The sequence below is a fragment of the Neltuma alba genome, unplaced genomic scaffold, assembly GCF_004799145.2.
Source record: "Neltuma alba isolate B1F8T4 unplaced genomic scaffold, ASM479914v2 tig00013668_pilon, whole genome shotgun sequence".
NCBI classification, from domain to species: domain Eukaryota; kingdom Viridiplantae; phylum Streptophyta; class Magnoliopsida; order Fabales; family Fabaceae; genus Neltuma; species Neltuma alba.
The window spans coordinates 1-13575 of record NW_021637837.1 but is presented as its reverse complement, the minus strand read 5'-3'; the positions used below and the strand labels follow the sequence as shown (position 1 = coordinate 13575).

Below are 13575 nucleotides of genomic sequence, written 5' to 3'. Positions count from 1 at the left end.
CCCAAGTTTTGCTGGTTCCCTAGCTTTTCTTTGGGCATTTAAAGTGTAGTTGTTTTATCACGGAGGCCTATCGAAAATGATTAATTTCTCACAATATCATAAATTAAGATTTAAATTTTTATTAGAAGAGGGATTTATATTTAGGACCCAATAACATCTCATACAAAATTGTTTTTATTAAGGGGATACATATGCTTAATATAAAAATATAATTATTTTTTCGAGTGAAAAATATAATTGTAAAACCACATGGGAACCACCCAGTAGTTACCTCACTTGGCCTCTTGACCAAGTGGTGGGGGTTTCTATCCTACTCTTTGACATGAAAAGCATCTTGTGAGCAACCGTACCCTTAAATGGAAGCCCCGCGACAAGGGGATTAGTCACAATCATCCACGGAGGATGCCCTGGTGTGTAAAAAAAAAAAAAAAGTAATTTGTTTTCCTTTAGTGGAAAAAAAGCCATGGAATACCATCCTACATTCATGTACGTTTCATGTTGATACATAATGTTATACAACGAATGGACAAGACATACGGATTGATAAACCAGAGACTAAACGTATTAGTATTGTATTATGCCACCGCCATAAATAATCCCATAACAATGATGCTTGGCTTTAATACTAAATTCTAGAACCTTTAATCCTCCATGTGGATTCAATCTGCTACAATCATTTCAAGTTTTGTTTTGCTTTTTAATGGCTTCCTTTTTCCCCCTCCGCCCAACTTTTTTGCTTTTTGGGATGCAAAGGAAGGCAAAAAGAAAACAAGATAAAAAATAAAATACTCTTCCAGTCCTTAATATAAGACCTATTTAACTAATTTGATTACATTAAGAAAGTTAGGTAAGTTAGTTAATTATAAGAAATGTTATGTTTTTCCTAAAACACCATAATCATCTTCCTTAATATCTCCTATCTCTTTTCTACTTGATTATGGTTGAGGAAGTATCCATAAAGGTAATTTAGGAAAAATTGATAAATATAATAAATAGATCTTATATTTGGAACCAAAATCAACTAACAATTAGGTCCTATATTAAGAACTAGAGGAGTATTAAAAATCAAATGAGTCATATTGATCCAAATATGATTAAAATAATGTGATTTAATTTAAATATATAAAATTTTTTCTTTATAGTATGAAAGGAGTCATATTTAAATGAAAGAAGGCATTATTTGCGGGTAAACAGACCATTCAAGTATAACATCACATAATTCAACAAGCAGAGCTACTAAAACACAAACCACAAATTTAATGGGTTGTTATTTTTTCAACTTAAAACAATGTCATTTTCAGCTCCAAAAAAAGAGCAAGGAAAAATATAAAAGCTGACCATTCAAAAATTTTGACTAGAGTAGCCACGAGATTGGTTCACCCATTTATCAATCTTACCAGTCAATCTGAATTGAGTTATAAGACCATGAAAAAAGCTGTAAAGTCTATGAATAATAAAAAGAAAATGACAATAATCCCATTTCAAAAGTTGGGCTTTCAATCCACGCGGAAAATTTATGTCTTGTGTGAGGGTTCATCCACCTTCAACCGGTTGAATTATGAAATTGTTTGAATGAACTCTTGGTAACATCTAGGCATTTACAATTATTATAGGAAAAGAGTGGTTTTTATACCAGAAATTTCTCTCAAAAATTTTATCGGATTTTCTCTCTTCATGACATTCCCTTGCAGTTTCTCCTGCAAAAACAGTTGCTAGAACACTCAAGATACAATTGAACAGAAAATATAGACATGGTAGTATTGGCAAGAAAACTTTCTCATGGAAAGAAAATCTAAAAGAAAAGTATGAAAAATTGTACTACTTCCCATACTATTTATAAGATCTCGCTTGCAGTACAAGACATACACAAGAGAAACTCTTTTATAAAAGGCTTCCTCTTTTTTTTGGATAATTAAAGGCTTCCTTTGTTACTCATCCTATTTGTCACTAAAATACTTACGTAACAATATTAATTTTGTCATATGCATATATTTTTTATGTTTATATAACAACATACATACATACATAATTTATTGTCACAATATTTGTTACTGGCAAGAAATGTAATATATAGCTATTATATACAGTATTGTCACACAATTATTCATTTAATCATCTCATTTTGTTTTTTGGTTCTTGAATATTTTAGAGGGAAATTTGAATTTTCTTTTGGAATATGTTGAGAGGAGGCTTTTCCTAGACAAAACCGAGAGAGGTTTGATTAGTTCTCTCAATATTTAAACGCAGTATTGTGAAAGAATAAATTAATTTTTTAAAAAATAAATAGAAAGAAATTACCTACACACATTGTTTGGCTCAAGGGAGGGAAGGAGTCTTGGTAATATTTTCTAATAAGCAATGAGCAGTAAATTTAAAGGACGTCAGGATCAATTTAATTTTATTTATGTTATCTAGAAAAGCAATTTTAACTTTTAAGATATTTGATTATTATTCGTACAAATCATGAGTAAATAAGTTTCATTTTCCCAACAACTTACCACTTGTCATTTTGAAAAAGCTTGGAGCCACAAAAGAGAAAATGCAATGCTCACTCATCCATCCATAATGAGCCCGGCACCAAAGTGTGCCCTTTTTCGTAGCCTCCCAGCTCTAAAGTACATGAGGCTATAAGCACCTAAAGCCTACAAATGCAAATCAACTGACCCACAGTTTCGGTGTATTTATGTTTCGGTGATTGTCTTGGTGGGATCTAATTCAGAAATTTGTGTGTGTAAATCTTAATGTAGCCAATTGTTAATGGAAAAGTGGTTGAGTTCCATTTTTTAACGCGGCTGGATGGGTCCTGTGTCTTCTGTAGTCACTTTCAGACAACCCATAGCTTTTGGTTCTCTCGCAAAAGAAAAGCACATGGACGTCTTTTTTAGATTGAATACGTATAATCAGATTCTTAGAATAATAATTTAATAACTTGCAGGTAACTATCCTCAACTTTCTCTCTTTTGTGTCTGCCAAATGTTTGTCGTAATGTCAGCGAGAAGGATTATTATAGCTTCCTCGGTTACATGCCTTTTATACAAGGACGGTTTAAGAAAACCATAGAGCAAATCATTAGTAAGAGCAAACCAGGCTACTTATTAAGGATGGACCCGCAAGAACCTTATCATAAGTTCCAATGCAAGCACAAATTAGTAGTGCCAGATATGTTCAAGTATATACTTGATGGTACCTACCTATTATTAGGCAGACATATGACTCAAAATAAGGCTTTTGTTGTAAGCAATACGGTGTTAGTATCTGTTACTGATCAAGTATAAACACTCTGGCAATCCCAAACTCAAGCTGTCCTCAGATGTTGAAAGCTGAGGGGCATGTGAATATCATCATCACGACCATGGTATGGTCTATGATGTACAATTGTTGGCCTTTTAGATATCAAACTTGGAGTTCTTTCCTTTGATGCATTCTTCTTTATTAGAAGCATTCCATTTGTTTGAAGAATAGTGTATTAGTCTGAATTCTCCCTGTTTTGCTTATATTGTAGGATTTGGCAAGTTGAGCATGGGCAATGAAATGGGTAATAACAACACGACATCTGCTCTCAATGGTATTTACTTTGTTATTGGAAGTATTGAATTGAATATGGTGAGGTAGAGTTCTATACTTTTTTTTCATTTGATTATTTTCATTCTTGTTTTCACTTATGCAGAGGAAGATAATTCAAGCGAAGCTGAGAAAAAAACTTTTAATGAGGAAGTGAGAGCAGAGAGCAAGGAAGGAGAAAGTCAGAAAATCTCTGCTGCTAAAGGCAGTGATGATGAAACAAAAGCTGATGGATTGGCTTCAAATGATAGGAATGAACCTGGAAATGAGACATTGAAAGGCGATATTCTTGGAGATGGTAAGAAGGGAGAGAATCAGACAGCCCCAACATCGGAAGCCAGATGTCAAATAGAAGAAACTGCAATGGCTTCTGATGATGCAATAGTTGAACCTGGAAAAGATACACTTGAAGAAGACAGTCATGCAGATGATGTAAAAGGGCCAAATCAAATGATCCCAACGGCTGATAATGAAAATGTTGAAGAGAAAGCTAGAGGATTGACTACTGTTGAATCGGCGATCATGCTTGAGAATGATTCACCAAAAAGTGATACTCATGGAGATGTTGTAATCGTAGAAAGTCAAATGCCTCCTGCAGTTGAAGTTGAAGATGTTCTGAATGATGATAGGTCACTGGTTTCTAATGATGTGCCAAATGAGCTTGAAAATGCCATAGAGGAAGGAAATGCCTGTGAAGACGATAAAAATGGAGATCATCAAAATCATCCATCCACCGAAGGCGAAATTGTCCAGGAAAAAGCTGCAAGGATTGATTTAGATGACAGAACAATTGAAGTTCAACACGAAACACAAAAAGAAACTCATTATAATGATGAACCACGTGAAAATGCAATGGATCCTATTTCCAGAGACTCGGATGGTTCAGGAAAAGCTACCAACTTGTCTTCTGATGATCAAGCTAATGTCAAAGATTCCTTTTCCGATTCAGGTCAGCAGTTTCTTTTTTATATGCCATATTTCAAGAAACTAACAAATATAAAGTATCTTAGTTTAATGAATATTTGGTATTCTAATCTGCAGGGAATCAAATAACTGAAATCATTCAACTTGAAATGTATCCAAATGCTGGAATGGCAGATAAAGGAGCTGAGAACTGTAAAACCCTGTCAGAGTTTTCGTTGAAAAGTACTGAAGAATATGACGGGCAAATAGATCTATGTAAGGATCAGCCTGTTGCATATGATCACCACCTTGATGAAGAGTCTTCAATAAAACAAGGTTAGGCCGCTCATAGCCTTACCCCATCATATATGACTACATAACATGTTACATCCAATTGCTGAAAGTAAGAATCTAAATTATCCCTTGTAAACATGAATACCTTATGACCTTGAACTACGTTGCTTATAATTCCTGCAGAGGAAGAGAACACTGTCGTTTCAACATCAAATGATGTAGAACTTCAAGAATCATCACAGATACATTCTTTGCATGTTGAGTTTGGTGAAGTTCTTGAAGAACCATCACTTCAAGGCAGTGAATCACTGAAAAGAAGTGATCTTTCTGATACTGATACCCTCCCTTTAATGGATGATGATATCAGTTCAGATAAAGAAAAGGACAGCCAAGAAAACGTGTTATGTGGAGTCAGCTCTGAAGGCGGAGAAAGAGATGAATCAGGAAGTAGAGAGAGACGTGCTTCGGAGATAACAGATAATTTTTCTAGCATCAATGAAAAGAGCGATTGCAGTCTATTGGCCGAGGCCAATTGTATTACCGATCATTCTGTGGATTCACCACCAGAATCCAATGATATGTATAAGGGACCACTGTTTGACAGTGAGAAAATGTGTAAGGAGCTTCAAGAAGACAGAAAATCGAACCTAAGAGGATCAGAAATGGAGAATTCACAAGATTTTCAGGCTGACATCATCAATAGAAGGTCTAATGGAGAAGAGAATGTAGTTCTTGCTGGGGTTGTTCATGGGATAGGCGAAACAGATCAAGTTGAGGAAAAATTTACTGAGAATGGACACCGATTTGATGCGTGCATTAATAACAACACAAATTCAAATGAAATCAGCACTACTCTAGTTCAACAAGGTTTTATGGTTCCTGAAGCTGAAGGAGATGGACTTATCCCAGGCCCAGCAGTTGTAAATTGCAGACCTGAACAGGAAAAGAATTATGAGGAGAAAGTTCTTGACGAAATAGAGAAAAGGCCAGAGGCTAAGCCGTTAAAAGACTCAGATGGGAACGACATGTCAGAACAATTTGACTCTCATCTTTTAACTTCAGGTCAAAAAGAATCTCAGACCCTGCAGAATTCTTGTTCTATGTTACCTATACCTAGACATCAAGACGACAATGTCAGCCAAACCAAGATCTTTACTTTTGCCAACCTGCAAGCTTCAGATCACCAAGAGGGCAACACTGATTCTTCAAATTTGACCATGCCAGCTCTGGACATCGTCGATAATGAAGCATTCGAGAAAGAAGAGAAGGACTATTCCCAACAAGCAGAAGCAACATCACCAAAAGAAGCAGAAATAACAACTTCAAAGGCCAATCTGTCCGGTACACCGCTTCTTAACAATCCTGTAGTTGCAAATGGAGGTTATGAAGTTATGGAAAGTACAACAAGGTATAGCACGGAATCAAACCCTGAGAATCCAAATATCTCTTGTCTGATGCAAAAATCTCCAAGTTTCAATCTCAATCTCCGAATAGAAGCGACAAAAGAAGAATCGGATCACATTCCGTTGCTTCATCAGGGCAAGACTGCAACCGAAAGCTCGTCAAACCAGAGCAATCTAAATCTTGAGCCTTGCGCTGAATATGAACGAAGCATATCTCTGCATGAAGAAATGCCAGTGGAGGAGAAAATAGTGACTATGGAAAGAAGTTACTCTGAGAAATTCCATGCCCCATTCTTAGGTCTGTTGAAAGAAGAAGAAGAAGCTCATCTTCTAGTCATGCCAAAGAAACAAGAAAAACAAGATGGAACAGTGAAGGAGGTGAAAGAAATGGAGTATGCTTCGCCTAAAGGAAAAGAAAAACGCAAGCCAAGGCCTTCGCTCTTCAGCAGCTGCATGTGTTGCATGACTTTGACAAACTAAAACACTCATATACCAATTGCTTATGCGCCTGTTTCGGTTTTTCTGCTTTGTGGTGCTGAGTTCTACTGCTGATTGACTTCTTTTTTTCTTTTTCAGTCTTTTCTGAAACAGATTTTACATGTGAAATTCTGAAGAGATATTGGTTTGCAGAATGGTGAGATGAGTTAAGTTTGAAGTTTTTTGGGAGACATCAAAAGGTGGGAAGAAGAGTGGGGATTTTATTACTGAGGCATCTTGTCTTCATATCTGTACTAAGAAGGAAATGCCATGTTTGGTACATTTACGAAATTTATGGTTGTTTCATTTTAAGCGGTGCTTAGTTTAACCTTTTGGTGGCAAAAAACAAAAGTTTTACCTTTCACCGGAAATATTGGCTTCCGTGGAGCATTCTCTCCTTTCTTCTTCTCCAAATCTTCCGTCAGCCACAACCATCGTCCTCATTTCTTCCTTCGTACCTTCCTCTCCGGTGAACAGTAATCGCAGACGGGTGGTCAACGGCCTCTCCCTCGCCGCCGCTTGCCGTGAAATAATTTGGTATATATAGAGTTATATAGCCCTCTTGTCTCACTTCAAATCCACTTTAATTTGCTTCCCCCCTCCACCACCACCATCAGGAACAACAAGCCCAAGTTCTCACCTTCTTCCTCCTACACTTTTATCAATTTAAACACAGATCATTTCCTTCGGTGTTAGCCAAACCAACCTCACCGATCTTGTGAAGGAGAAAAATGTAGAGACCCTGCAAAATCTTGGTAGTGTCCATGGCGTGGTCTCGTTCCTAAAAGACGACCTTAATCACTGGGATCGTCATGACCACCGCCTTTGACTCCATGGTCAACGTTGGTTTCTAGAACAGAGTTCACGCCATGGACACCACCAAGATTCTGCGGGGTCTCCACATTTTCCTCATTCCCGAGATTGGCGAGGTTGGTTTGACTAACAGTAAAACAGTGTAGACGGAGGGAAGATGACGACGACTTAGAGCTGCTCTTGTTGATGGTGGTGGTGGTGGGGGGAAGCAAACTGGATTCGAGGTGAGACAAGAGGGCTCTATAACGATATATATGGAAAAAGATTATGAGAGATAACAGAGAGACATTGAAATGCAGTGAGGTGAAGAAGTGAAAGCTTACACACAAACACACACATATATAGGGGAGGCCCCCTGGAGGCAAGTGATCACGTCGAAAGGACGAATTCGTTGCAGATCCCCCCCCCCCTCTTTATGCACAAGGAATAGTGTTTTATGCACAAGAACATCGTTTGAACTCCGAGGCTTCGCAGGAAGGCTCCGAATGAAGTTGCGGGTCTCTCACGTTTATAAAATACACAATCCGCAAACTCATAAACCTTTTATTGGCTTATACAAGTACCCGGTCAAAAAATTGGCTGATATAAGCATAACATCTAATTGTTGACCAAAAAAGCTGGCAAAAAAAAAGACAAAAAAATCTAATTATTAATGTCCACATGTAATTATTAACTGAAGTCTTCAATGCATGAGGAATTAATGACAATTTGATCATTATAGAGTATAAAGTATAAACTTCAATTTTTAATTTCTGATATATTTCTATTTTAACAGACATAATATTACAAATACTACATCTTTGAATCTCATATTAACGCTTAATATATATGTGTGGATAATTAACATTAGTTACCATTTCATTATTGCAATTAAACTAGTTAAATTTAGAAAGCTTTCAGTAGTAAAAGGAAATCGGAAAATCCAAGTTACAACAAGCTTAGAATATGAAAACGATTTTTTAAATTTAATTTTTTTAAAATAATAATAACTGTTAAAAATGATTCTTTAATATTAATGGTGTTACAATTGAAAAAAAAAACAGTGTTAGGATTAGAGACTGAGAGGAATGAAAAATAAGGACTAAACTAAAATCTTATATAAAGTATAAACTTACGGATGTACTTTTGCCAATTGTTAATATATTATCAATTAATATAATAAATTTTGTATTTAATTGTAGTACTATTCAGAGTTCCAGATTGATTTAATTGGATCCCAATGTTATCATATAATTTTGGACCGAACTCTGCTACGGATTCATCCATTACAATGGAAGATAGTATAATTTCCACTTCAATTAAATAAGAGGTCAGGGGGACAAGTGCATGCTCTAATCTAAAGTTCTTTTATCAACAGGAGTTGGATCTTACAGAAGAAGTTAGTCTCTCATAACGTGATGAATCAAAATTCAAATTTCTACTGTAAAAGATACCCACATTTAGTAGCTAAAAGTGTTTTGAACATGATTATCTCTAATAAGAGCATATCTATGCCTATCAAAAAATAATCTGAAATCTTCTATACTCACTCTGTCAATCTCTCTGTTCTCTATATCTCTTGAGTCTTAATCTCGTGTCAAGTCAATTTAATATTCTTCTAATTCTTAATATAAGATCTACATAATTAATTTAAGGATGTGAAAAGGGTCAAATAAATTACTTAATTATGTAATAAAAATCAACTGATCTCTCAAAAAATACTTCTAAATAATCTTAAATTATATATTAATTTATAAGTTAAGTGGATTAAATGAGAAAAAAAGTGATAAATATTAGAAATAAAATGCATAAAAAATCCTGTATTTAAAATCAAAACCAAACTCCTTATCAGCGCTCATAACTGGTGCATTGATTTTTGCTTCAAAAGGTCACTTGGGTTGGTCTTAGCACCGCCACACCCCGTATCCGAGTAATACAGTAGTGTTGACAAATTATGAGTAGATTGGCTTTTAATAAATTTCAGCACCCAACTTATCCTTAATATTACCTATGATCCTTAATGTAAAAAATAATATGAGATTTAATTTAGTATTAAATATAAGACTTCAATTTATTTTATTTTTTATATTTATCTATTTTTTAAAGATAATCTTTGTAGTAGTTGCACATATTAAATGTTTCATTAAATAATAATTTTAACTAATAAACATGAATAATAAGAATATTTTAAGGAAGATAATACCTATTTATTAAAAATATCTAACTTAATTAATTTTATTAATTTACTTAAATTAGTCAAATAATTCTTATATTGAGAAACGAAAATAGAGTATATATAAAAATATGCAAGCATACTAGTAAAAAGTCATGAAAAAGTGCAATCCGTTACTTAAAGTTAATGTAATATATGGGGAAAAAACAGTAATATGACGTAAGAAAATGGATAAACCTACTATATACCTCTAGCGATTCTCTATAGATAAATCAATAAATTCTTTAGCAAAAAATAATCAATCAATTCAAATACGTAATGCACTAATTTATTTATTCAGAAAACCATGTCCATTGAATCACTCGTTGTATCTCATTAATGATTAAACCTTTTTTTTTGCCATTTCATTAATGATTAAACCTACAACGTAGTAAAAGCATATCTGATTATTAGTACGAGAGTATCTTGGAAAACATGATTGATTAATTTATGTTCATTGAATCTACTACTATCTTCTTTAGCGTTGTCATAATTAAAGCATAGATTTATGCACCCCGCAGAAGAGAATTGATAAAGCTGTATGCTAAGATCATGGCCACTTCATTAATGCTTTCCCATTAATGCTTGCCTCTGCTTGGACCACAAAGTTAATTAACCTTATGATTTAATTAATTATGCTTAGTGTTCACAAACTAAACTCCGCCTATATTGTATAGCCGGTCCCAAACCCAGAAAAGAGGAGGGTTGTGTTAGGCCCTCGACAGCTAACGTAAAAACCCGTCGAATCTCATGAACATGGATCAACGAAGTAATTACACTAATGCTATGTCGTTGCCCAGAAGTGACGCGTTGTATGGCTCAAGTACAGTGAGAAAGGAGTTAGAGCCGCTGCATCGTTGCCCGGATGTAGTGTTAAATGAGTGAGGGCTACCGCACTCTCTTGGACGGATGCGGCTAAAGAAGTTAGTTCATGAGACTGAGATTAGATTTGGCACTTTGAATATTGGGACGTTGAATGAGAAATCTATGGAAGTAGCAGGAGTTATGAGGGGCAGAAGGATTAATATCTTGTGCCTCCAAGAAACCAAATGGACTGGAGAAGCTGCCAAGGAACTTGGAGAGTATAAACTTTGGTATACAGAAAAGGTGAGTGCAAGAAATGGGGTTGGTATCATCGTTGATGGAAGATGGAAAAGAAACGTGGTAGAGGTTAAAAGCTTTGAGGACAGAATAATATCGTTAAGAGTAATTGTTGGAAAAGATACTATCAATATCATTAGTGCCTATGCACTTCAGGTTGGGGCAAAGACACACCTTAAAGATAAGTTCTAGGAAGATATGGAGGGGTTGGTTCAAAGCATACCACTCGAAGAAAAAAATTTTATCGGTGGGGACCTTAATGGACATGTCGGTAAGGAAGCAGGACAATTCAGCGGGGCCCATGGTGGTTTTGGTTTTGGGGAGCTTAAAAGTGGAGGACAATCTATTCTCGACTTTTCTCTTGCATATAATCTTAAGATTGTCAACACTTGTTTTAAGAAGCGAGAGGAGCATTTAATCACGTACAAAAGTGGTGTCTCAAAATCACAGATTGATTTCTTTTTTGTTAAGAATCCAGACAGAAGATTGTGTACTAATTGCAAAGTGATTCCAGGAGATGGGATGACTGCCCAATATAGAGTACTTATTCTTGATGTACGTTTTAAGAGTACTAGGCAAAAGTACCATCAAGTGGTAAAACCCAGGGTTAGGTGGTGGCAGTTAAAGGGTGAGAAATGAAAGTTATTCAAAAGGACCCTTGTGGAGGAAGGGATTTGGGAGTCGCAGGGAAATGCAAACATGGTGGGAAGAGATAGCTACAAGGGTTCGTTTGGTAGGTAAAGAAATTTTGGGAGAATCCAAAGGTCCTGATCAGAGAGATAAGGAGACTTGGTGGTGGGATAAAAGTGTGCAAGAGAAAGTCAAACAGAAAAGAGATTGTTTTAAGGCCATACACTGTGCAATAGTGTAGAAAACGGAAAAAGTAAGTTGGCTAAAAAGAGACGAAGAAAGCAGTGAGCGAAGCACGTACTAAAGCTTATGAAGGGTTTTATCAGGAGTTAGGAACAAAGACGGGAGAAGAGAAGAAATATTTACAAGATTGCGAAGCAAAGGGAGAGGAAAAAGAGAGATTTGGACCAAGTAAAGTGTATAAAGGATAAAGATGGTAAAGTGTTAGTTACTGATGGTGATATTAAGGACAGATGGGAAGCTTATTTTTACAAGTTGTTTAATGATGGAGCAATTATGCGACTCAGGACTTATAAGACTTGCTAATTAACGAAGATGGTCAGAATTTGGCTTTCTACCGCAGGATCCGTATCGGAGAGGTTAAGGCAGCTCTCAAGAAAATGGACAATGAAAAAGCCGTTGGGCCTGATGGTATCCCTATTGAAGTTTGGAAATGTTTGGGAGATGAGGGTGAAGTGTGGCTAACCAAGCTTTTTAATGAAATTTTACGCTCTAAGAATATGCCGGATGAGTGGAGGAGAAGCATTTTAGTTCCTATTTACAAGAATAAAGGAGACATTAAAACTGTGCAAGCTACAGAGGGATAAAACTTATGAGTCATACAATGAGGTTGTGGGAAAAAGTGATGGAATATGGGTTGAGGCTGGAGACTTCTATTTCAGAAAACCAATTTGGATTTATGCCAGGGAGATCCACTTCGGAAGCAATCTATTTACTAAGAGGGTTAATGGAAAGATATAAAAGTAAAAGAAGGGATTTACATATGGTTTTTATTGACCTGAAAAAGGCTTATGATCGTGTGCCAAGAGAAGTAATGTGGAAGGCTTTGGAAAAAAAAGTGTACGGGTTGCTTATATCAAAGCCATACAAGATATGTATGAGGAGGTAACTACCAGTGTAAGGACGCCTGGAGGTGAGACAAAGGACTTTCCTATTCAGATTGGCCTACATCAAGGATCCTCTTTGAGTCCGTACTTGTTCAACATTGTTCTGGATGTTCTAACTGAACCTATTCAAGAAAGAATCCCTAAGTCCATGCTTTTCGCGGATGATATAGTTCTCATGGCAGAATCAAAAGAAGAGATTAACACTAGATTGGAGTTATGGAGAAGGACGTTGGAGTCGAAAGGTTTCCGCTTTAGCAGGAAAAAAACAGAATATATGCATTGTGATTTTGGGGAAGGCAAGGCAATGGAGATTGGAGGTGAAAATGGGGGAGCAAATCATTCTCAAGTATCAAAGTTTAAATACCTAGGATGCATTATACAGGAGGATGGGGAAAATGATGGAGACGTTTCTCATAGAATACAAACTGGCTAGTTAAAGTGGAGGAAAGCTATCGGAGTTATTTGCGATAAAAGGTACCTGAGAAACTTAAAGGAAAATTTTATCGGACTGCTATAAGACTGGCTATGTTGTATGGTAGTGAATGTTGGGCAATAAAGGGAAAATAAGAGCACAAAGTTGGGGTAGCAGAAATGAGGATGTTGAGATGGATGTGTGGTCATACAAGAAAAGATAGGATTCGAAATGAAAATATCATAGCAAGAGTCGGTGGTATGGCACCTATCCAAGAGAAAATGGTTGAAAATCGTTTAAGATGGTTGGATATGCAGAGAAGCCATTGGAGGCCCCGGTAAGGAGGGTGGATCAGACAAGATGGAGTCCCATAAAAAGAAACAGAGAAGACCAAGAAGAACGTTAATGAGGTCATTAAACAAGACCTCCTAGTCAACAACATATCTAAGAACTGGGTTGTTGACAGAGCACGATGGCGTCGTGTGATTCATGTAGCCGACTCCACCTAGTGGGATAAAAGCTGCTTGTTGTTGTGTAGTGTTCACAAACTAAGATTTGCATAATGCTATTTCTACTTATAATAGTTTCTCACGTATCAAGAAGAACATTAAATAAATGAACTCTTTTATATTTATTCTCATTAAATAGCTATGATATTATCTC

The 13575-nt window shown here is 36.0% G+C and overlaps 1 protein-coding gene across 1 annotated transcript; it reads left to right on the top strand.

Annotated features, from left to right (window-relative positions):
- Positions 1–3187: 3187 nt before the first annotated feature.
- On the top strand, positions 3188–6987 carry LOC114738716 (uncharacterized). The gene is made up of 4 exons (XM_028926780.1): positions 3188–3565; positions 3668–4510; positions 4603–4800; positions 4942–6987. Exons 1-4 carry the CDS (start codon positions 3520–3522, stop codon positions 6639–6641), a joined length of 2787 nt encoding a protein of 928 aa, XP_028782613.1. The 5' UTR covers positions 3188–3519; the 3' UTR covers positions 6642–6987.
- Positions 6988–13575: the final 6588 nt, after the last annotated feature.

Bases quoted from the DNA above. Each gene is read 5' to 3' on its own strand.
- LOC114738716 (XM_028926780.1), top strand. From the start codon at position 3,520: ATGGGCAATGAAATGGGTAATAACAACACGACATCTGCTCTCAATG. The intron at 3,566-3,667 runs GTATTTACTTTG...TCACTTATGCAG, and splicing joins CACGACATCTGCTCTCAATG to AGGAAGATAATTCAAGCGAA. The intron at 4,801-4,941 runs GTTAGGCCGCTC...TAATTCCTGCAG, and splicing joins AGAGTCTTCAATAAAACAAG to AGGAAGAGAACACTGTCGTT.